This window comes from Carassius carassius, chromosome 1 (assembly GCF_963082965.1).
Source record: "Carassius carassius chromosome 1, fCarCar2.1, whole genome shotgun sequence".
Lineage (NCBI taxonomy): Eukaryota > Metazoa > Chordata > Actinopteri > Cypriniformes > Cyprinidae > Carassius > Carassius carassius.
In genome coordinates, this window is record NC_081755.1 from 503,592 (window position 1) to 529,103 (window position 25,512).

Below are 25,512 nucleotides of genomic sequence, written 5' to 3' on the forward strand. Positions count from 1 at the left end.
CTGGTGGGTATAAAACTTCCTTCACTTTTTTTGGGGCTAGGCTCTGCCCCTGCCTTCATCTTTGGCATCTATTGCTGGAATATAAAATTTACAGATTCAAGCTACGGATGGGGCCTACTCCAAATAATTCACATTTTATGCCATGGTTTTATCAAATAAATACTTTCAAGTCTTATCAGCTCATGAGTCTCTCTGGTAGAACTTAATTTGTCATTTATGGAGCCGCTTTAGCTCTGATTTATTTGATAGAAGAACGTGCTTGAGATATAGTTCAGAGAGGAGAAATCAATCTACTAATAAAATATTGGTCACAAATTATCGGTCACTTTCTAAACAAAGTATAGTGCATCCACTTGTAATTATATATAAATAAATCTGTTTTTTTATCCCAATGCAAATATGTTAGAAACAATGTATCACACTACAACTGCCAACCTGTATCCGATGCACACTTTTTAAAATCGATGCATCGCATCGTTAACTTTTTATGCCAATGCACCGAGCGAATCTGTGAATCTTCCCATCCCTACTTCAGTTTGTTATTCTTTTATTATGTACCTACCTATAGCAGATAATCACTCAGAAGTCTTGTTAATTCACAGAAAATAACTTGCTCCCATTTTGAAATGAGGTGAAAGTCAACTGCAAATGATCTTAACAGATATACTTTATGTCCAGTCCAGACTGACTTCAATATGCAAGATGTGCATGATACGAGTCTGATCAAGTGAAGATTGTGTTAGATCATGAAAGAAGAGACAGGAGTTTAGGGTGGAGATAAGGTCTTTTATTAATGTCGCTTATAGTCGCCTATAGACTTATAGTCAGGTGCGACTTATTTATCAAAATTAATTTGACATGAACCAAGAGAAATGAACTAAGAGACAAGAACCAAGAGAAAACATTATCGTCTCCAGCCGTGAGAGGGCGCTGTTTTCTCTTGAGGGTAATGTTTTCTCTTGGTTCTTGGTTCTAAATGAATACGTTTTATAGTCCCGTGCAACTTATATATGTTTTTTTCCTCATCATGACGTATTTTTGGACTGATGCGACTTATACTCAGGTGCGACTTATAGTCCGAAAAATACGGTATATCACCCTCCCTGTCTGCTCTAGCGTTGACATGCGTTCCAGTTCCTGGAGCTCCATGTACTGGTTTATCAGTTCTTACCAGAAACATAGGAAGCAGTTCAGCCTTGCGTATAAAGCTACAGTTACATGTTACACAGCATGAGAAGAAGTCAAATTAATTATTACAAGTTCCCACAATTGCCTATGCTTTCTCCATTATGTTAGATTCAGATTAACATTTCCTCTTTCTTCTGTTCACAAGATCATCTGCAATTTGCACAATCTGTGTTAGAGCCCTCAGGATCAGTACATCAACGTCATTTTGTGTATCAATCTCCTCATGGTAGTTCTTCACAGGGAAGATGTGGCTCACAGGGACACCAACTGAATTAGAGCACTCCTGCATCTGGAGAATAAAGAACACAGGCTGAATATTTCTGGGGGTATTGATATAAATAAAAGAATATGCTCTTAAACATATTTATGTTTCGGCCATAGATCTGAATGAACAAATTTGCATGGCAAAGCCAGAGGTTTGATCCCACATTCTCTATCTGAGAACAGAAAGGGCCTGTAATACCTTCTCTTTTATCTTCTTGCTTGTGTAGATTTTTCTTAGGTCTTTTCTGACTAGTGGGCAAACCTCATCCACCATCGTCATGATGATAACCTGAGGAATTTCTGTTAAATGGAAACATAAATTTAAATATTGATTTATTGTGTTTCAAAAACTGAATGATCCAAATAATGTATTGGACTTTTATTTAAATTTTGGAAAAAAATTTTTTTTAGAATCCTACAAAAAAACAGTGAGTCTTCTTTTAGGCTATGTACACATGAAACCAGAGCTTTCCCTATCCAATCTTTTTTCCCCCTAGTCTCAAGAAATATCTGCATCCACACGAAACCAACACAAAACAATGTAGTATACAGGCCAGACCAGTATGTGGCACTGTAATTCTGCCACAGAGATAACACTAAAAAAAGGGGAAGAAGAATTGCATGCAGTATACAAATAAAAACCGAACAAAACATTTCTTAATCTATGTTAATGTAAGTTAATAGACAATCCTTCAGTGTTTGATCATGTTTTTGTTGCTGTTACGTGACGTAATGGTGTCTGACTAGGGGTGAAACGTGAACTGATGACGTCATTGTTTCAGAAAATATATTGATTTGCTGTCCAGATGTAAACGCAAGGCCGGCGTTTTCAGATTTATCTAGTCTGGGACCCAGTTTAAAAAAATATTGGTTTCACTCCCCCAAAATGCTGGATTTGTGTGGATGTAATGCCTATACGATACAAAATGTATGCTTTTTCAGCTAAACGTGTCTCCCTGTGGATGGGGCCTTAGTGAGTAACATTTATGATGTGGATATTTTAACAGATTATTAAAACGTCTTGCTGATACTCACCCAGACTGCTGGCCTTCTGTCTAATGTATCTCATCTTTTTGATGACATCAGAAGTCATCATTGATATTTTGTCCGCTGCTATGACGTAGACCAGACAGTATGTCAGATCCTCAGGGCTTGTTTCACTTTTGCAGTCATTTTTATTAGCAGAAGCAATTGGATTGAACTGAATGTAAAAATAAAAGAAAAAAACAAAGGCGAGAGCAAAGGCGTTATGTTATAATTCTGCTGTGTCAGTGCATTGTTTGAATAACATTTAAATAATTTCATAAAGCCACTTTAAAGCTGAATAAAGTTTCCTCCTCACATTGTGTCCTTCATGAAGGAGACCCTCAAGGGCTTTGGCAATGTCTTCCGGATGTGCACCACGTGATTCTTTGGCTTTGGGAATGTCTTCCGGATGTGCACCACGTGATTCTTTGGGACTGTAGTCGGATTCTAAGCCCATTATGTCATTGAAGACAAAAGGCAGAACTGATTCTCCATTTCTTATGTAATAAGTTCTGTACTGTAAATAAATGCAGTAGTACAACAATAAAATAAACAACTTGGGTATTTCAAATGTATTTGATATAGACACATACAAAAGCATTTGTATTGTTTTCATGTAGATCATTGAGCACTCCTAGTTGTCATAAAGATATTGGTTGGCATAAATCCAGATGCACACTTAATTCAATAATTTTACTTGGGTCATGAACTGAAAAATCAAATGTACTATGAAAATATCCTATAGGTTTCAAAACTCAAAGCTTTCTCAGTTTAAAAACAGCTTTTATCGAAACCGCGCGGACAGTGCGCGTACACGAGGTGAATGATGAGACAGAAGTGGTACTGCTTGTTGAGCTCGTCCGCCTTTGAAAGTAGTGCAGACGCGGCTGCGCGCGAGACAGAACAGAATACGGACTGTGATGAATACCCGCGCGTTAAATACGTGTTGTTTATGCGTGAAAAATCAGCGGTAAATCAGTTGAGCAGTAACTAGTAATTTAGTTATTGTAATAATATTTATTTTGCAGTAACTAGTTACTAATAGTATTTCAGTAATAATTTTACAGTTACCATCCATAAAAAGATTTGTTGCTTAATTACTAACCCTTTAAGTTCAACCACTATTAAAGCTAGAATGTCCGCTAAAAGTTTTGGGGAGTAACTAGTTACATGTAATGGCGTTACGTAATTTAATTACAAAATAAATGTAACTGTAATCAGTTACAGTTACTAAGAAAAAATGAGTAATTAAATTACAGTTACTTATGAAAATTTTAACGATTGCAAAGGGGATTACATTTGAATATTTACACACATCCACATTCAGCTTATTTCCTTCCCAAATTGCACTAACACATACGGTTCATAATCTCCGTGATGAGGAAACACAGACTGGTTCATAGAATTCATCCTAACGCGGATGCAATATGCCACATTTTGGACGAATAAATCAAAAGTAGGTCAGTACACTTGAATCAAAACGCGATATGAGAGTGTCTGTGAATATTAAGCCTCAAAATGTCAATCTATGAATCCTGCACGTTCTGCATTTCTGTAGAAATCAGGCGCTGACTGGCCATCTGCGATTATTTCTGAATCCGCCATTCAATAATTAAATCTCTAATAAATCATGAATCGGTTAGTCGTGACTGGCAATGGTTGGGCTCGCGCGCTCTTCGCACCTCCGCCAAACGGTCTGGATCAGACTCAGAGTAATCAATGCGAGAGAGAGAGACCGGAGTGAACTGTGGAAGCGCACAGCTGGAGCAGAGAAGCGACACTTCTGTTCAGGGTTTCAAGGGCAGGTCAGTTTCATCTGTAAAGATGCTATTGTAATTTGTCTTTGTTTACTTAGTCAAGCAGCAGCAGCACATTGCTCACACTCACTCAAAATACTGTATAAACGACATCATTATTATCTATTGTAATGTTACAGTAGTAATTTAGCAGACAAAAAATCATATTTTATCATAGGTTTAGGGGGAGCTAGTGCAGACAAGAACACAACCCTGAGGAAAATTAATGTAGCCTATGGTATGGCACTAACGTGGTTTAACCATGGAATTTGTAGTAAAAATAAATACAAGTGGTAATTAATTTGCAAAAAAACTAAAATGCACTTACAAAACATGCACTGTAAAAAATAATTCTGTGGCTTAGTAAATATGACAGAAATTTTTAACTTTATTAACTTAATAAAATCTCTGAATATCGTGTACTTGATTGTTTGAGTTAAACATACCAAAATAATTGAGTAAAAATCCAACAGTTCATTTTATCTAAAATTTACAGATATATTTAAGTTGTTTTCAATAAAATTATTTAGTATTTGACTAACCAATTATTTCTTTATAATATAATTAATATATTTGTGAAATTTCTATCAAAATATTTGAGAATGTTGAATTAAACTGATCTGTTTTAAGAAACAAAAATATTAATTAATTCAAATCAATATTATTAATATATTTAACACACTCTTAAAATTTGAGTAAGTTTACTCCCCCACCCTCTGACGTGACGACAACTCGACGGTTGGTTGAGTCAGTTTGAACTCTCCAGTCTCCAGACAACAGCTCTCTTCTCAGCGTCGCAGATTCGGTGCATTTCCTCTGTGAAATTCAGGTTTGTGTATGTTTTATTTTATCTATAAAATCTTTACTGTGCTTTAAATCATATTTAATGCAAAACAACATACAGAGGCGTAATTCGACACCTAAACGAGAGTCGCGCCTGTCTTTTTGCATGATTGAAATGCTTTGCATAAACACATGACTTCATTCCTAATGATAATAAATATAATTATTATCATTTGGATGATAAAATGTCCTCAGAACTGTGACTGTTTGTTTATTGGCAGGTTATGTCAGTCACTCGCAGTATCTATCGGCTGTGAGTGAAACGCAGGACGGCGGTATGAAGTTCAAAGTTCACCCGCAGAGGCGAGTCCATCTCCGGCACGAGGACCAGCGCTGATCCGGTGGATATTGGGTTGATTTGATTACACTTGAATTAGGCTACCTGAATTTTTAAATGTTTAATTTTTACTTATAAAATGTTTGTTAAATGAGTTTAAATGTAGGCAATATTGTATACAGTGTAAAATGTGCTGTATTGCTGTACTCATTGACAATAAAGGCCAATGTCATGTATACTGGTGGTTGTGTGGAGTACTATTTTACAAAGGTTTAGAGAAAATAAAAAGTTAATATTACTCATTAATAAAAACAGTTAATATTACTCATAAATATTGTTTTTAAATGTTTAAATGTTCAATTATTTCTACTCAATTTTATTTGTTAATGTACCAGATGCAGTTACTCAGATTTACTTAATTTTTTTACTTGCATTTACTCAATTCATACAGTATATTTCATTGATTTCACAGCTTTAAAATTTACTCAATTTTTTTGAGTGTAAAAATGTTTCACCAATAAAACTGAGTAAATAATAGTTAAACTTTTTACAGTGTGGTAAAAGTCTAATAAAAATCTTCAGTATTGAAGTCATGAGAGGATGGATGGATAATGGAAGTGAAGGTGTAGTTCAGGAGAGAACTCTTGATTATGTTGCATGTCCCCAACCTAAGGATTTAAATCTTTATCATGTCAGGTCCATACACAAAATAGTGTTGTCCATGTTACAGAATGGGTTGTGGCTGTTTGAGTGTGAGATTTCCCAGCCTAATTTTTTTTCCAGTCCGTCCCATTTTCCTAATTTTGAGAAACTATCATATCAGATACAAAGAGACAGCATTGTTTCAAGAAGACACCAATGTTTCAGGAGTTTAGTAGACAAAATAGGACACATGCTTATTAGATAAAGTCTAATTGTGTGGTGGATGTGTTCAAATGTGATCATCTTAATTCAAGTGATGAAGGATGGTGAAAATCTGACAGTTTTGAGCTCTACTTTAAGGATAAACCTGAATGGTGTAAATATTTGAAATGATTAACAGTTGCAAATAAACATTAGAAATTTAGAAAAGTAATCAAAAAGTACTCAAAAGTAAAAAAGTTAAAGTAATTAAAAAAGTTACACTACTATTACATTTTAAATAGGGTAACTTGTAATCTGTAACCTATTACATTTCCAAAGTAACATTCCCAACACTGTCCGCTAATATGTTTATTTACAAAAAGGCATGAATGATAAAAAATAAATATTTCATAAAACTGCAATTTAAATATATTTTTTTCTATAGGCTATACAAAAAAAGACAAAATAATAAGGCTGAATAAGATGATCTATAGCATGTTAAATGGTGGTTGCCTGTCTATGAATGGTACACCCCTCTAAGCTCACAGAAGTGGTTTGACCCAAGTCCTCAGCAGCCAATGACATTGACCCGTTCAAACAGATTTTTACGTACTTCATTGTACTTGTATTTAACGCATATTTAACACGTGAAAAAACCAGCTAGTCACAACGCTCTTCCATTATGAGCGTGCATACCGCACATGAAATAACGAACTCGAGCACAAAAAAGACGCGATATGTGAATGGCCCCTTCATCGTTCAAAATGTTTACTTTCGGTTAACGGTTAAACGGTCAGTATGAGCATCCCTAATTGGCATATAAACATAATATAACATACAAAATCAATACATTTTAAGCCACACAAAGTCATGATGTTGGTATTTCTTGCTCTGAAGCTGCCATAAAATAAAATAAAATAAAATAAAATAAAAGAATATTTCTCTTTGAAAAGGTGTACCTGTGTTATTATGCCATCGTTATATTAGTTGAAACTGGTCTCAGAACGACGATATTATCATTTATCGCGATAATTTCTTGTACAATTTATCGTCCAGCAAAATTTATTATTGTGACAGGCCTACGCTTATATGATATTAACATGTAATTAACTGTAAATGGATTAAACACATAAAATATAATATAGTGTATGAAAAATATGAGAAATTCATTGTAATGTTATATTTAGTTTCCAAATCTTAAGTATAGGCATTAAGTATTGTGTATCAAAGTACACAATACATGTATGACCACAAGAACCTTATTTGCTTTTTTGTTTGCGTTTAGATAAATTGTTCAGAGGTTTGACCAAACTATTAAACTTATTTCCAAATCATTCAAGCACCAGACGGATATCTAATATTTGATTATAATAGGACTAAGTATTATTAAATTCTAAAGAAATTACAGATCCATCATTGAAATCTGACTGGTTGATTACTTTTGTCAACGTTTAATTCAGGCGTGAAAAGAGTTAATATCTCTAGCGCATGAGCACAGAGAGATTTGTGAGTGCACAGGACAATGTTTGAGTGAGAGGAGAGACACGTTTTAAGTGCGCGCACTCTCTCCGGACGAGAGCAGTGTACATCATCAAGTTTTGTGCGAGAGCAAAGAAAATCGTCTCAGGTTACAAATGTAAATGAGACAATGCGTCCTCTAGAGGTCGCTGTAGGGAATGACTCGCCGTGACTCGTGTCTGAAGCATACAATGGAAAAACAACAAGCTGGCTGGTGACAGTCTCTGACATAACTACCGGTGCAACTATAGAATAAATAGGCGCCAGGAGAACACATCATTCTCTTCTTCATCTGAAGCTTGCGGTATACTGTTCCCCATAGCGACCCCTAGAGGATACAGTTTTTCATTCCCTACTCAGGGAACCATGGTTACATTTGTAACCTGAGACGTTCCCTGTCAAGTATAGCCATGTCGCCATGCTAAGGGGAGGGCAGGCCAGAACCATGGTGAGTTTTTCCCTACTAGGGACAATAAAGTATATTTCATTTTATACTATGTACCAACTCTACCATTTCAATGGGAGTTGCCCCTGGGATGTTAGACAATGACATCTGTCCATGACATCATCCCTTACAGCCAAAGGCCTAGGCTACATACCCAAATTACTTGTTAGGGCCAAACTCCTGAGCCTGGGGTAGAGCTCAAGACTTATTCCTTTAAAGGGATACGACCAAGCGCTTAGCAATATACTAAGTCTTGGCCTGTCACACATGGGTTACCGCTTGCTCTTGCATAAGCTTGCTAAAGGAACTGTCTCTACTGACTGTCTCTACCTGTTTAAATAGGTATCCTGATGATAGTGGCGCCCAAGATGAACGGGGCATACCAGCTCAAGAAAGGGCACGAAGCAGCCACATAAAGGATTTTAGAAAGAATGTAGAGAACTAGCGTGCAAACTTACCACAGCATGGATTTTAGTAAGTGAACAAATTCTTCACGTACACACTTACCATACATGGATTTTTAAGACACTGTTCTAAGGGGCTCTCGTGGCACTCTGAAAGAGCAGCTCATAGAGGGAACTGTGCATCCCAAAAACAATATGTTTGAGAGTCATCCACTCGATTTATGGTAATAATGCTGGAGTGGCTAGCAGTAAATATCTAGCTGAGGAGAAGGGCAAACACTCAACTCTCAAACGAGAGGGGAGCTCGACCTACCGTATGTTCCAAGGCTGGAACAGCCAGCAGTAATTTACTTAGATGAGGGAGCACAATCCAACTCTCACGAGAGAAGGGGCTCGGCCTGCAGCATGTTCCAGTGCTGTAGCGTGTAAATTTAAAGCTATCCAACTATCACAGAGGTGCTGAACTGAACGGGAGAGGCAAGCTCAAATACAACCCTCTAAGGCACTGCCTGAGACAGCATTACACAAGAAGATTCTCGCAAATGCCACCTATTTATGGGCTTTCATGCTACAATAATGCACTCTCAACTTTGTCATTAAAATAACGCCATAGTCATAAGGGTAATTCTTTTTAAGTTTGTTAGAATCAGACAATATTTGGAGATACAACTATTTAAAAACCTGGAATCTGAGGGTGCAAATAAAAAATCTAAATATTGACAAAATTGCCTTTAAAGTTGTTCAAATTAATTTATTAGCACAATGCATATTACTAATCAAAAAAAAATTTTTTGTTTTGATATATTTACAGTAGGAAATTTACAAATATATTCATGGAACATAATCTTTACATAATATCCTAATGATTTTTGCCATAAAAGAGAAACGTATAATGTTGACCAATACAATGTATTGTTTGCTATTGCTACATATATACCTGTGCTACTTTTGTGACTGCTTTTGTGCCCCAGGGTCACATACTATATATATTTGTATATATGTCATAAGTGTGCTTCTTCAATAGATTCATTCTTTCTTTATAGAGTGTGAAGCTTACATAATTTAATAAAACATTTTATTTTAAATTAAAACATACAGGTTCATATACTCACTGTTTTTGTAAAACTTGTACCAGCTGCACCAGCATTATCAGCAAGAGCGTCTGTTGTGATTCTTCTTTTAAAAGCACTACTGACTGAGTTGATGAAGCTGGATTTTCCTGCTCCCACTTCTCCAGCCAGCAAGATCCTGATGTACTTAACATTTGAATCGCTCAGCTTAAGCTCCCTCAGGTTTTTCTCCAAAAGCTCTTTATTGCTGTTGAAAAAGGGCCCTTATGAAGATACACACTTTTGCTTGTACAGATAGATAATCATTTTTCTTTTTTTAAAGAAGAATTACTTTGCGCTTACCCCCAGGGTGTTTCCCTCCATGGTTGATCAAATTCTGTTAACAGAGATAGAAATAATTTATGATTTTGATTACTGCAAAATAAAAGATATATATGGAATGGAAAATCCATTCAGTATTCACTGAAAATCAAAGGTTTTGATAAAATCAAAGGAATATTTAAAATGTGTCTTCTTCAGAATTAGTCTTAGATTAGATATTGACCAATCTTAGACTTCATAAAAGTAAATCCACATGCAAAATGATGGGTTAAAACAAGGAAATGATTAGACTTATTATTTAATTAAAGGCGGGGGAAACTATTTTTCAAAAATGCTTTAAAAACTGATTCTGTAACAAAACAAATTTGTGGACAATCATCAAGTAAGGGGTGTGTCTACATATGATGTGGAAGAGAGCACTTTCAGTGCACAGGACAGACATAAGCTGAGCCACAGAAAGATAGAGATGGAGGATAAAAACAAAAGAGGACAGTGTCTGTGGAACAAAACCCAGCGCTGGAGTGAACTCAAGGAGCAGAAGGCATGGCGCGGCACGTCTGTCTAGTACACTGGACAAGACAAAGTGACCATTGAAAATCATTTACAATTTGTGTCAATACATCATATAAAGAATGCAGCAGCAGACAGCATCACTGATTATAATGAGTTCTGTAGTATTTTGCCGCGCTACTCGCATCCAGTGCAGACAAAGAGGAACATTGGTTTTGCTTTGTTTCACAGAATGAATTGCTGCCTGCATATGTGTGGGGCGGAGCTATCAAAATAGGGGCCAGACCCTTGGGGTAGGGGCGTGATTGTTTTGGTGATTTCAAATGTCAACATTGGCTACCAGAAATCACTTACCCCACCTTTAAGAAAGGTAACAAATAAAGAGGGAAAGATCAAGCAAGGCAACGAAATCCCAAGAACTGACCAAACAGGTGAAACGTGACATGCGTGCTCATAAAAAAATAACTTTGATGGACAAGTATTCCATTAAGCAAATTTAAAATTCTGGATGCACTTGGCCGAAAACTGAAACCGAGAAGGATTTTCAATAATTATTTTATTAAATAATATAAAAATATTTAGTAAGACTTTTTAATTTCACTCAATAATTTTAATGATACTGAGTACAAAAATACAAGCCAATTTTTACTTTTATTAAAAGTAAAACTGTTAAATTTGACAGAATATATGTTAACATTAAATATCAATGTATTATTTCTTTCTTTTGTAAAATGCAAAATAATTCAATTTAACTGATTTTTTTAACTATCCAAATAAGTTGGAGTCCTACAAGGCTATTATTATCAGATCATGTGATCTGAGCAGAGCATCATGAGATTGCATTTATTTGCAATTGTTGCACGTGTTGACATAATTAAAATGCAAATGCAACTTGCACATTTTTGCTTCAGTGTCTTACAATGTCTTACAGGTTACAAGTGATCACCCTGTCATTTTGGAATAGCAATAGAAAATCACACAGTTACTATTTCACGTGTCCAGCCTTTACTCTCCCAAAATTATTTCGCATTACAGCTGGCATGCATGTAAAAACAATACACCAACTTTAAAATTAAACTTACCTGGTGGTCGTGCTGTTTCAGTTTGGGGTGTTGATTCTGATCCTCCCATTGTGATCTCCTTCTCTGATTTATTTTTTTCTTATGAATTTGGGAAATTCTACACTAATCAGTAAATTAAAAACGAAGGTGACTTCAATTCAATACAGAGTAATAACAAGACAGTCAGAAATACTATTCAGTGTTCTTCTCTTTGGTATGTACAGGCACGCTGTGACAGCATCTCTGATTTCCGCCTGTATTTATACCTCCAGGTCCAACTTTCACTTTCACCTAGTTCATGTTTTTATGACTAAGTAGTCTATAACCTATTTTTTGTGCCATGTTACTCAATAAAAACACATCTGGACAGATTCTGTTTTCAAGGTAAATTATCTAATTGACAGAAATTAAAAGAGAATTGTAAGATTGACAAACTCAAAACATCTCACAAAATGGATTAACTGTGTGTTAAGATAATTTAAAGTTAAGATTTTTTAAGATATGCTTTTCACATATTTAGACCTTTCTATGAAAAGCTATGTTTTGTTCATATCAAATAACTTTAAGAAATTTATATTTGTAACAAAATATACATATGTAATTTAAACAGGATTTTTTTCTCCTCTGAATTTACCACTGAGCCGAAGACCACTTCTCATGTGGCTTCAGTTCTCTGTTGAATAGAGACTCAGCTGAATGTTTTCAGCAGCAAATCTGGTGATCTTCAGCTGCTTTTGGGTTGCTCAGAGAGAAGCTGTCCTGCTTCGTTTTTGTGGTTTCTCTCTGTCTAAACAGAACTCTATTCCGCGCACTACATATCTCCAGTGGAAGAAGGTGCTTTGTAATCACACTGCTTACTCTATGCTTACAGTATATAGTGTGTATACCGCACACAGTATGTAAATTTACAGTACCAATAATACCTTCTGTAATCATTGTTATTTCCTTAATGCAGGCTTTATGACCAATAATTCAGAATTAATGTGACTAAAATAAAACACTAACATGTTTATATTACTAGCCTAGCTCTCCTCTGCATAGATGTTTCCATCAGGTCAAACCTTTTATTTCTTCAGTCTAATAGAGTACTTTATCAACCACATTTCCAGCTTAAACCTGTATAGTGGTGGGCTGGTGGAGGATTTAATAACTGCAATGATTTCAAGTAAATGGAAACTGAAAGGAGAATAAAAGTTCATGTAAAGTCATTTTCACTTTGAAAATGAAACCAGCAAAAGTGAATACTTTTAAGTGAGGGAAAGTGAAGGCTATTTATATTGGTGCAAATGTAAGGACAGTGTGTTAAAACCACTGCAGCACAATTCTCTAGACTCTCTAGATCAATAATTAACCCCAAAAAAAAGAGAAAGAAGGAAAAAAGTTAAATTTTACCCTTTGGGTACCTATAGGTGGTTTTGCACCAGAGAAACCTTTTCATAGCTCCTTTGAAATATTGGTGGAAATTTCAGCTTTTTGGCATGTTTGCACCACAAGAACTAGGAACGTATTTACCCAGAGAGCTACATAGTGTCGTCCCAGATCCGGCCCACATCTGGCACATGTGAAATGAAGATCTGGCCCACATGTGATGTGGAAAGAGGGCACTTGGGTGGACCATTCCTGTTTTTCAGATCTGGGCCACAAGCAGGCCATAGCAATGCCACGTCAGCCAAGAACAAATAAATAAACCACACTGGACCTTATCTGGACCACAAATCTTCATATATTATTTATAGAGTCCTCTCAGCTTGTCTAAGCTTGTAAAAGGGTTAGTTCAGCAAAAAATGAAAATCATTCCATGTTTTACTCAACCTTAAAGCATCCTAGGTGTATATATGACTTATCTTCTTTCAGTCGAATCAAGTCTGAGTTATATTAAAAATTATCCTGGCTCCTCCAAGTGTTAGAATGGCAGTAGACAGGTGTTTTTGTTCAACAGTCCAAAAGTAGTCAAAAAAAAGCTCATTCATCCATAATAAAACGTGACTCACACGGCTCCGGGAGGTGAATACAGGCCTCCTGTACATGCAGATTTATAAGAAAAATATCCATATTTAAAATATTACAAAAAAAATTCTCACTTCCACTATATGACGAGTTGTTCCGGCAGATGATGTAGAATGTATGCATCGCACGTGCAGGAAGCAAATTTTCCTTACTTTAGCAAAGGAAAACCAGTCTTCTGTTGGCTAATATTGAAATCCTCCTAAATTCTTCAACCACTACTATGATTGGCTAACAATTGTGTATGTTTAACAGCGTATGTTCATTCCTCACAGATGGTCGCTTCTGAGATTTGGGTTAAAAAAACACATACGTATGATCTGTTAAGCAGACAAAGCAATAGTGATCACGTAATAAAAACAGCGATGTAAAATCGGTGGGCTGGGCTAAACAATTTGTGGGCGGGGCTTAAAAGACCGAGATGTATAATGGTGAGCTGAACTAAACAGAACTGGTGAACAGGACTAAACAGGCAGAGATGTAGAATCAGTGCGCATGGCTAAAGAGGCAGAGATGTCGAATCGGTGGGTGGGACTAACAGGCAGTGGGCGGGACTAAACAGGCAGTGAGGTAGAATCGGTGGGCGGGGCTAACCAGCAGTATACAGGTCTAAACAAACAGGCAGTGATGTAGAATCAGTGGGCGGGACTAAACGGGCAGTGAGGTAAAATCGTTGGGCGGGGCTAACAGGCAGTGATGTAGAATCGGTGTTTATTATATGTAGAATGAAGAATCCTAAATGCAGGCTTTATGACCAATAATTCAGAATTAATGTGACTAAAATAAAACACTAAAATGTTTAAATTACTAGCCTAGCTATACTCTGCAGAGATGTTTCCATCAGGTCAAACCTTTTATTCCTTCAGTCAAAAAGTGTACTTTATCAACCACATTTCCAGCTTAAACCTGTATTAAACAGAATCGTTGTTCAGGGCTAGGTAGCATTCATCAAGTTGTAGATTGTCTTTACATTGCTTTCCTTATTTTGAAACAAACTGTAAAGGCAATTTCTCTTTATTTTTCCTACTGCAATTCTAATGTTTCTCCAAGTGGCGACTGGGGTTCTGAATTTATACATACAACCATTCTCCAATTTCCGTTTCTTTGACTCTTCTGGCATTTCACAGAGTGGTATAGTGCAGTGGTGGACAGTAACGGAGTAGCTTTACTTCGTTACTGTACTTAAGTAAATTTTTCAAGTATCTGTACTTTACTGGAGTAGTTTTATTTTGAGTAACTTTTCCTTTTACTTCACTACATTCCAAAGCATAAAATCGTACTTTTAACTTCACTACATTTCATAAAACATATCGTTACTCCCTATAATATATCACATGCTCTGACACGCAGAAGCGGTGTCTGATTCATCATGAACGAACTGAGTCTTTTCAAAATAAACTTAAATCGAATCGCAAATCGCACCAAACGATTCGTTTATGAATTAGAATGATCCGATTGCAGCCTACTGTCTATGGATTGCAGCTGTTCTGGAGTCGACCACTCACTGATTCAAATGAACCGTTTAGTGCGAGTCTACAGAAGTAAGAACCAGGAGATCTTGTGAGCGCGCGTGCGTCTGATGTTGCTAAAAGTAAGTTACTAATGTCGAAATTTTGGATTAATTATTGTAACTGAAAATCATATTTAGGTCAAAATTGTCAGTTGTTTGGAAACTAACTCCGTTGTAAAGAGTGATCTATTTAAGTCCACTGAAATGCTCGAGTGCAGACGATGCAGACACATCAATTTTAGGTAAAAATAAATAAAAAAACAAACATTAAAATTACACAGATTAAATACAATAACTCATGCATGTTCAAATTCCCCGCTGTCGTAATGTTAACAGTTTTATTAAAATGCTACCATCCATGTCCTATGTGATGTCTGTTTTTATATTGTTTATCAACAATAACGTTTGGATTAACTAGACGAGTAGACAGACATGAATGTTTATTCATAACCGTACTGAAAATAAGAAAATATTGTTAGCTGATGCTAACTGTCTAGCTAACAAGCTTGCTGGTGCTAAGTAGAGGTAATTTTTATAAATAATATCAAAATATTTTTATTCAACCACCTATATATACATACATATGTACATCTGGGGAGAAAAGAAAGGATGTGATGTTCAGAACATGGTAACTACAGTAATTATCAAAGTGGGAAGAGATGCACCCTGTTTGGCCAGGGGTGTTTTTACACCACAGACAAGGTTTGAGAAGGAAAAAATCCAGGGGCGTAACCATCTTTTCAGAAGTGAGGGACACACACACACACACACACATATATATATATATATATATATATATATATATATATATATATTTATATATATATAGGCTATATATGTAGGCTATATAACATTTCTTTAATCTATATAGCTTAACAATCAACAGTTTTTGAACAGTAAGATTTTGTATGTTTTTAAAGAAGTATCTTCTGCTCACCATGCCTGCATTTATTTGATCCAAAGTACAGCAAAAAACTGTAATATTGTGAAATATTTTTATATTTAAAATAACTTTCTCCCCTATTTGAATGTATTTTAAAATGTAATTCATTCCTGTGATCAAAGCTGTATTTTCAGCATCATTACTCCAGTCTTTAGTGTCACATCCTTCAGAAATCATTCTAATATGCTGATTTGCTGATTATCAATATTTAAAACATGAGTATTTTTTTCAGTATTCTTTGATTAATATAAGGATCCAAAAATTAGCATTTATGTGAAATAAAAAGCTTTTGCAACATTATACAATGTATCATTCAAAAGCTTACAGTCAATATAATTTTAGTTTTTTGGAAAATAAATTATAGAAATGAACACTTCTACTTAGCAAGGACTCTTTTGTGGTTTCGAGTCTCAGGCCGGCAACACCATGACTAAGGTTCTCTTGAGCAAGACACCAAACCCCCAACTGCTCCCCAGGCGCCGCAGCATAAATGATGCCCACTGCTCCGGGTGTGTGTTCTCGGTGTGTGTGTGTGTGTTCACTGCTGTGTGTGTTCTCGGTGTGTGTGTGTTCACTGCTGTGTGTGTGCACTTTGGATGGGTTAAATACAGAGCACAAATTCTGAGTATGGGTCACCATACTTGGCTGTATGTCACGTCACTTCACTTTAAATTGATCAAAAGTGATGATAAAGACATAATTTTCTATTTCAGATTATTCCAGATTTCTATTTCAAAATAAATGCTGTTCTTCTGAACTTTCTATTCATCAAAGAAACCTTTTTTTTTTCTTTTTTTTTTAAGGATTGTCTGAGTATTGATGCTTAAAATTCAGTTTTGAAATTTCAATAAATAACATTTTGAAATATATTCAAATAAAAAACATTTAATATAAATAGGTTAGTAAAAATATTTCACAATTTTACTATTTTGCTGTACTTTGGATCAAATAAATGCAGACTTGGTGAACAGAAGAGACTTCTTTAAAAAATATTAACAAGCTTACTGTTCAAAAACTGTTGACTGGTAGTGGATACAATAGGCAACTTAAATTTTTCTCAAATTTCTAACTTTTAATTGGCTTAGAAATCTATAACTGCTTGACAATAACAAATAATAATGATTTGTTTATATACTACAAAATGTTTTTGTCAATTAGCACTGCATTGTTCATACTTTATTTATCACCTGCTGAAGATGACTTGAAAAACCATATATTGTTGCAATCGTATGTTTAATGTCTTTGTGTTTCCAAAAGTTTCTGGCCTTTTTTTTCTGTGTAAAAACTGTTTTCATACAGCAATAGCTGGACGCTTTTGCCAATATTAGGAATTTCCTGATATGACTTATTGCGCGAGAGCGCCCTCCGGCTTCGAGGATGAATGAAACGCGCACTGCAGGAGAGTTTAGTTTAGGAGTGATGTTCATCTCGCTGTATTCTCCAAATAAAATATCAAATCATGTGCAGACTATCCCGTCTCTTTGAGTTTAAATCTATATTTATTCACACCAGCTCTTGAAAACCTCTATGAGAACACACTTGACCGAAAAAGTGCGGGTGACGAATTTCCGTGATATAAAAAGTGGGGGGGGGGGACACGTCCCCCGCGTAATCTACGCCCATGAAAAAATCATTATGAAAATATAATTATATTTTCCTTTAAAATGTTCTTCCTAACTTCAGGCCTTATTATCATGTCATATATAGGCCTAACTGTGATGTTCTGTAAAACAACAAACTTTAAAATACTTTGTTCTTACTGGTGAAAATCAGATGGTCATCTCTGTTTTCTCTCAGGTACATCACAGTGTAAGCTTCACAGTTAACATCACTCTCATCAGCGTAGTCCATATCAACAACAAAAATATATCTTGAATCCATATAGTGGTTATTTTGGAAAAAATCCCAGGTATTTTGAGCAGTAGGATTATTAAAAATATGTGCAAATATAAAATTTAATTAAGTAGCCTATATAAAATGTCAGTACTTTTTTACTTAAGTACATAAAAAATCGAGTACTTTTGTACTTTCACTTGAGTAAACTTGAAAAAGGAGTACTTTTACTCTTACTGGAGTAATATTTTATTATATGTATCTGTACTTTTACTCAAGTACTTGATTTGTGTACTTCGTCCACCACTGGTCTAGTGGTAGTTTTTGCTCTTTTTAAATGGTCAATTCGACAGACTAGTTGTTTAAGGATAGAGTCATATCCACTTCCCACAATCTGGGCATTAATCTCATCTCTAAAGGACTTTGGGTATGCCGTCATTATTTTTCAGGCTATTTCTGATATTTTATTTTTGTTGGACATTTACTGACTTCCAAGATTTCAGAAGCAACAATGTGAACTGTCCCCTCTCAGAGAAACTCTGCCTTTCCCCACTTTTAATCTTTCATAAAACTTGTTGGCATTGCTGGCAAAATAATTTCCTTTGTTTTAGGCAAAATCTCAAAAAGTCCATAATCAGACAAATACAGTGCAGAGTGGGGAGTCACAAGGAAGGTCACTTCATCTATAACTAAAATCAGCTCATTCTGCCCAATTTGCAAAGTAGAATAATCTTCTTCACAATTAAGGCAAATAAAGTACCCGTTCCAGAGCCTGGTTCATTTAGCATGCTTGTCTCAACAGCTTTGTGCAAAGCATCACTGTACAAATGAGAAGTGTATGTAGTCAAGCCAACAGTTTTAAACTTTGGTGAAAAAAATGATTGTGAGTGCAGATATGCTTGAAGGAGTTAATGGTTGTGTGCCAATGTTGTTACAGTGGGGTGTACTCTAGTGCAGCGGTTCTCAATTGCAGTCCTCGCGCCCCACTGCTCTGCACATTTTGAACGTTTCTCTTGGCGCTTCAGACATTTGTTCTATTCGAACATAAGTGCCCTGCGAAGTGGACATCACAGGATATTCAGCCATGATTCCAGTTCAAAGCGAACGTAGCTATATGTTCCAATCAAAGTGCATTGAAGTGTGCAAGACGTGAATTTAAATTGTATTGATTTACAGAGGTATATGATGTCACAGTTGTCCATGTTTAAAGACGCTGCACAGCACAAATCAGTGAATGAATGTTTCGATGTGAGGTAAACTTCAACAGATTTCCCCTGCTCAGGGAGTAGGGAGCAATGAACATTTGAAAAACAGTTCATGCACGGAGTTCATTTCTAACGAGCTGATTATCTGAATCAGGTGTGTTAACAAAGAGAAACGTGCAAAATATGCAGAGCAGTGGGGCGCGAGGACTGGAATTGAGAACCGCTGCTCTAGTGTAGGAATAAAGCGCTCGAGGAGGGTCTTGATCAAATGAGGAGTTTACTGAACATCGAAGGAGATAACAGACAATATACCACACATTAACATCATTAACTTACAATACAGTAGGTTAGGTTACAGTATTATTACATCACAATAATCACGGACATGAAAGAACTGAACAGAAAGAGGTATTTGATCACACAGGAGGTAATCAGGGAACTGGAGACAGGTGGGGAATAATCAATTAACTAAACAAGAACAGGAAAAAGACCAAATAAGGAAACAGACAGTCCATGAATGTAACAGTTCGCCCCCTCCCGGAACGGTGCGTCCTCGCACCGCAAAAGGAATACCAGCAGAGGGAGGGTGGGGGTTCTGGAGGTGGGCGTGGGGCAGGCAAGGGGCAGGCAAAAAGGGAGCAAGGTGGAGTGGATGGAGGGAGGAGCCCGGAGCAGGAGGAGCCAGATGGTCTTCCAGAGACCAGCCAGGATGGAGATCCATGGTGGAGTCGATGGTGGGAGGAGCCATGGTGGAGAAGGGGCTGACGACACCAGGGGGCTTACAGACGGAGACTGCACCGGTGGGTGAGGAGCCCAAGATGGAGCAGCACAGCCGCAGAGCCAGGGTGAAGCTGAGGTTCCGGAGGGCCTAGGTGGAGCAGAAGGCTCAGGCGACCAAGGCGGAGGCGGGGCCCTGGAAGAACGCTGCAGAGCCGGAGTAACTGAGGATGGAGGTGGAACCAGAGGGAAGGAGGAGCCGGAGGGATGGATTGACGAGGTGAAGCCAGAGGAATGGAGCCCCGAGGCGGCGGATGGTCGACGACTGACCAAGGTGGAGCCGGAGGGACGAGGAGCCCGGTGGAGCAGGTGGGATCCCAAGCCACGGTGGAGACGAGGGAGCTAAGAGCCAAGGCAGAGCCGCTGGGTCGAAGGACCGAGGAGGAGTCCAGGGCTCGGAGGCTGGAGGCGGAGACAGGGAATTCACACGTCAAGGCGGAGCTGGAGACTGGCAGTCCAGCAGCGAAACATCTCGGCCAGATGGCGCGGACTGAGGGTGAGCTGTGGGACAGACTAGCACCGGCAGAGATGAGCTCGAAGAACAGGCTGGTCTAGGAGGAGATGAGAGAGGAAGGATGGGAGGAAACACAGGTGGATCAGGGCTGGACAGAGCCAGCAGAGAGACAGGAGGTACGGAGCTGGATTGAACTAGCGGAAGTGGAGCAGGGGAACTGGCAGGTATAGGAGGAGGTGGGAGAGGGAGGCTGGGAGGGAATACAGGAGATTCAGCGCTGGGTGGAACCAGCGGAGAAACAGAAAACTCAGGGCTGGGCGGAACCAGCGGAGAAACAGAAAACTCAGGGCTGGGCGGAACCAGCGGAGAAACAGAAAACTCAGGGCTGGGCGGAACCAGCGAAGAAACAGAAAACTCATGGTTGGGCAGTACCAGCGGAGAAACAGAACATTCAGGGCTGGGCGGACCCAGCAGAGAAACAGAAAATTCAGGGCTGGGCGGAACCAGCGGAAATGGAGCAGAGGAACTGACTGGAGGAGGTGGGAGTGGGAGACTGAGAGGGTAAACAGGAGGATCAGGGCGGGACGGAACCAGCGGAGAAATTAGATTCAGGGATTACCTCCATAAACCAGTCCAAAAGGTCCATAAATTGCTCCATATCATTTCCAGAAACCGAAAACAGCTCACCCTCAGTCGCAGAAGTGTGGGCAGGGCTTTCCTCCACGCCCTCGATTTCCACTAAAACTCCCACGACGCACGGTGTTGCCGGCTCACACACCTGGTCAGTGGCGCTCTTGAGGTCCTGCTCCCTGTCGGTGAAAGGCTCGGGCTCTGCGGCTGCGGTGGGTTCTGGCTCAGTGCGGCGTGATGGCGGCTGGCTGGTCTCTGGGTCGGGAGTGGGGCTGGAGATATCCTCTTCGGCGGTGCAGATGGTAAATGTGGATCCATTTTTCTCCAGCACCCGCTCCACGAAAGTGGCGAAATCCCCTCGGGGACCGTTCGCTGGTAGGCGTGCCTTACACCGTTCGCTCAGGCCGGTGTAGTAGAAATTAGAGAGCGAGCGGTCGGGGAAGTGGGTAAGGCACGCCAGATCGAGAAAGTCCCTGGTATGGTCCTCCAGCGAACAGTCCAGTTGCTCCAAGCACAGGAGTCGGACTGCTGGAATCGCTATTCCAAACAAAAACAAAAGAAAGAAAAAACGCCGCTAATTAAACTACACTGTTTTGGTCCGTGATTCTGTTACAGTGGGGTGTACTGTAGTGTAGGAATAAAGCGCTCGAGGAGGGTCTTGATCAAATGAGGAGTTTACTGAACATCAAGGAGATAACAGACAATATACCACACATTAACATCATTATCATCTACTCTCTTGGCGCCGGTACAGGATGGCTGCCACTGTGACGTGCTCTGCATATGTTTTTGTCTTTTTGTTAGTTTGTCCTGTCTTTAGTTATATTCCTGCAATCAGTTTCACCAGGGATGAACTGCTGAACATTCGGCAGAACGCACAACAAGATGTTTTTCCGGATTTCAATTATTCAGACGTTTTACTGAATATTGTTATCGGAGGAGCAGCGGCGCTGATCAAACGCTTCAGGACGCGCAGGCGGGGAAAGCGAGCGGGAGCGCTCGTCAGACTCAGGAAGCGCGGATTTCGAACGCCGTTGCCTAGCATCCATCTGGCAAATCTACGCTCTCTACCCAACAAAACGGACGAACTCCTTCTGCTTTCTCGGACAAATAAGGATTTCACACACTCTGCTGCTCTGTGTTTCACGGAAACCTGGCTGAATGACGCCATACCGGACAGCGCGCTCCATCTGCCGGGCTTTCAGCTGTTTAGAGCGGATCGCGACGCAGAATCAACGGGGAAATCGCGCGGCGGTGGGACATGCTTTTACATCAATGAACGGTGGTGTACAGATGTAACTGTGTTAAAGAAGATGTGCTGTCCTGATCTAGAAATGCAGTTTGTCAACTGCAAGCCGTTCTATTCGCCGCGGGAGTTTCACTCGCTCATTCTGGGTAGTGTTTACATCCCTCCGCAAGTGCAAGTAAGTCTGGCTTTACAGAAACTCGCTGAGCAGATCACAGAGACAGAACAACAACACCCAGACTCTGTTTTAATTATTCTCGGGGACTTTAATAAAGCCAATCTCTCCCGTGATCTGCTAAAATACGGACAGCATGTTACCTGTCCCACCAGAGACAGTAATATATTGGATCACTGTTACACCACAATAAAGGATGCATATCACTCTGTTCCACGAGCAGCTTTGGGACGTTCTGATCACCGTCTGGTTCATCTTATACCGACCTACAGGCAGAAACTAAAATCAGCTAAACCTGTATTAAGGACTGTAAAAAGATGGACTAATGAAGCAGAGCAGGATTTACAATCTTGTTTTGACCTCACTGATTGGAGTGTTTTTGAAGCTGCTTCCACCGATCTGAATGAACTCACAGAGACCGTAACATCATATTTCAGTTTCTGTGAGGATATGTGTATTCCTACCAAGACTCAACTAAATTACAACAATGACAAACCGTGGTTCACTGCAAAACTCAGACAGCTCCGTCAGGCCAAAGAAGATGCTCACAGGAAGGGGGACAATGTCTTGTATAAACAGGCTAAATACACACTGGAAAAGGAGATCAGAGTGGCAAAGAGGAATTATTCTGAAAAAATAAGGACTCAGTTCACTTCGAACGACTCAGCATCAGTGTGGAAAAGTCTAAAGAAGATCACCAATTACAAGACACCACCCCCCAGCACTGTAGAAAATCAACGACTGGCAGACGATCTGAACGAGTTTTACTGCAGGTTTGAAAGAACACCCATCACCTGCCCTGAACACCTCTCCACACAACCGTTCACACCAATAACAACTCCTGCAACCAACCCTGAATGCCTCTCCACACAACCTGAAAAAACAGAGGTGTTAATTATAGGACCTAAAAACTCTGCTTGTAATAACCTAGAAAACTGTCTAAGACTTGATGGTTGCTCTGTCAATTCTTCGTCATCAGTTAGGAACCTAGGTGTGCTACTTGATCGCAATCTTTCCTTAGAAAGCCACGTTTCTAGCATTTGTAAAACTGCATTTTTCCATCTCAAAAATATATCTAAATTACAGCCTATGCTCTCAATGTCAAATGCAGAAATGTTAATCCATGCTTTTATGACCTCAAGGTTAGATCATTGTAATGCTTTATTGGGTGGTTGTTCTGCACGCTTAGTAAACAAACTACAGCTAGTCCAAAATGCAGCAGCAAGAGTTCTTACTAGAACCAGGAAGTATGACCATATTAGCCCGGTCCTGTCAACACTGCACTGGCTCCCTATCAAGCATCGCATAGATTTTAAAATATTGCTTATTACTTATAAAGCCCTGAATGGTTTAGCACCTCAGTATTTGAATGAGCTCCTTTTACATTATAATCCTCTACGTCCGCTACGTTCTCAAAACGATAATACCTAGAATATCAAAATCAACTGCAGGCGGCAGATCCTTTTCCTATTTGGCGCCTAAACTCTGGAATAACCTACCTAACATTGTTCGGGAGGCAGACACACTCTTGCAGTTTAAAAGAAAGTTTACAGTTTAGGGTTTACTGCCCTGAAAGACAGCAGAGACCAGGACAACTAGAGCCCCAGATACAGATCCCCTGTAAAGACCTTGTCTCAGAGGAGCACCAGGACAAGACCACAGGAAACAGATGATTCTTCTGCACAATCTGACTTTGCTGCAGTCTGGAATTGAACTACTGGTTTCGTCTGGTCAGAGGAGAACTGGCCCCCCAACTGAGCCTGGTTTCTCCCAAGGTTTTTTTCTCCATTCTGTCACCGATGGAGTTTTGGTTCCTTGCCGCTGTCGCCTCTGGCTTGCTTAGTTGGGGTCACTTCATCTACAGCGATATCGTTGACTTGATTGCAAATAAATGCACAGACACTATTTAACTGAACAGAGATGACATCACTGAATTCAATGATGAACTGCCTTTAACTATCATTTTGCATTATTGACACACTGTTTTCCTAATGAATGTTGTTCAGTTGCTTTGACACAATGTATTTTGTTTAAAGCGCTATATAAATAAAGGTGACTTGACTTGACTGAGCTATTCATATGGCATGCATATAGTCATTAAAATCATATCTGAAACACAATGTTACAAACTTTAAGCAATATTCAACCACATTTATTAACATTATCACTTTTATTTAGATAAAGCAGTACTGCTAGTACTGCATAAGGAAGGATAACTATTCCTGGTTGACCAGGAAATCTTTCCTAGAAGTGATTAATGATTATACGGTCTGCTCTGTGGATGGACAGATCAAATAATTATAATATAAATTCTGCTACACTTAATTCTAAGATTATTCTAAATATTAATCTAAATAATCTAAATATTATTTATTAATTATAACCAGTTACAAAGCAGTGAGCACCAATCAATGAGATCGAGATTGAACTTCAAGAAGCTGACTGGTCACAGTCTAAAAAATATGTTGAGGCCCAACACATAACCTATAAATACATGACAGGCAATGTCACGATCTAACGCCAGATCCTTTAAAACAATCACCCGAACACACAAATCACAAATTAGACATTTTCTGGAACAGGATCCATCTTAAATTAAGCACTGTGATTAGCCACAGATGATTTCCATTAAAATAGGATCAAAATGAGTGTGCAGTTTCTCTGTCTCTGTGTGTTTAAACGTACAGTATGGGATTTTTGGCCCCCAGGGGTCACTCAATCAAAATAATGACATAAGACGTACTTTGATGACGTCGGGAAAGAGCGTAGGCTCATGGGAGTTGTTGTTCATTGAAACACGCGTCGCTCCCCACATTCCTCACTCATTTTAACCGAGGCCGGCGACACACTGGATGCGTGGCGCAAGCGTCACAGCTGCGTGGCGTGTCAGTTTTTAATTCGGCTCCCATGTTAATAGGTTAGAGCTTGCAGACTGGCTGTTTGAGCAGCGCGGAAAACACGTGCTTGCTAGAAATAGAACCGACGCCTATTTTTCACGCGACACGCGCGCGTGTTGGAAGCGTTTCCAGGCAAAATATAATAGGAAAATATGTTTATATGTAATTTTGTACACAAATACATATTAATTCATGACATTTTGATGTTTGAAAGTCTAAAGGTTGACATAAATTCAGATATAAATGTAATTAAAAAAATAAATAAATATCGA

General features: G+C 38.5%; 1 protein-coding gene across 1 annotated transcript; it reads right to left on the reverse strand.

Moving 5' to 3' along the window:
* Positions 1–1,096: 1,096 nt before the first annotated feature.
* LOC132132136 (interferon-induced protein 44-like) lies at positions 1,097–11,636 on the reverse strand. Its single transcript, XM_059544459.1, has 7 exons — positions 11,588–11,636; positions 10,017–10,050; positions 9,717–9,921; positions 2,795–2,995; positions 2,488–2,653; positions 1,652–1,752; positions 1,097–1,477 (listed from the first exon to the last, which is right to left on the reverse strand). Exons 1-7 carry the CDS (start codon positions 11,634–11,636, stop codon positions 1,304–1,306), a joined length of 930 nt encoding a protein of 309 aa, XP_059400442.1. The 3' UTR covers positions 1,097–1,303.
* Between the last annotated feature and the right edge of the window lie 13,876 nt (positions 11,637–25,512).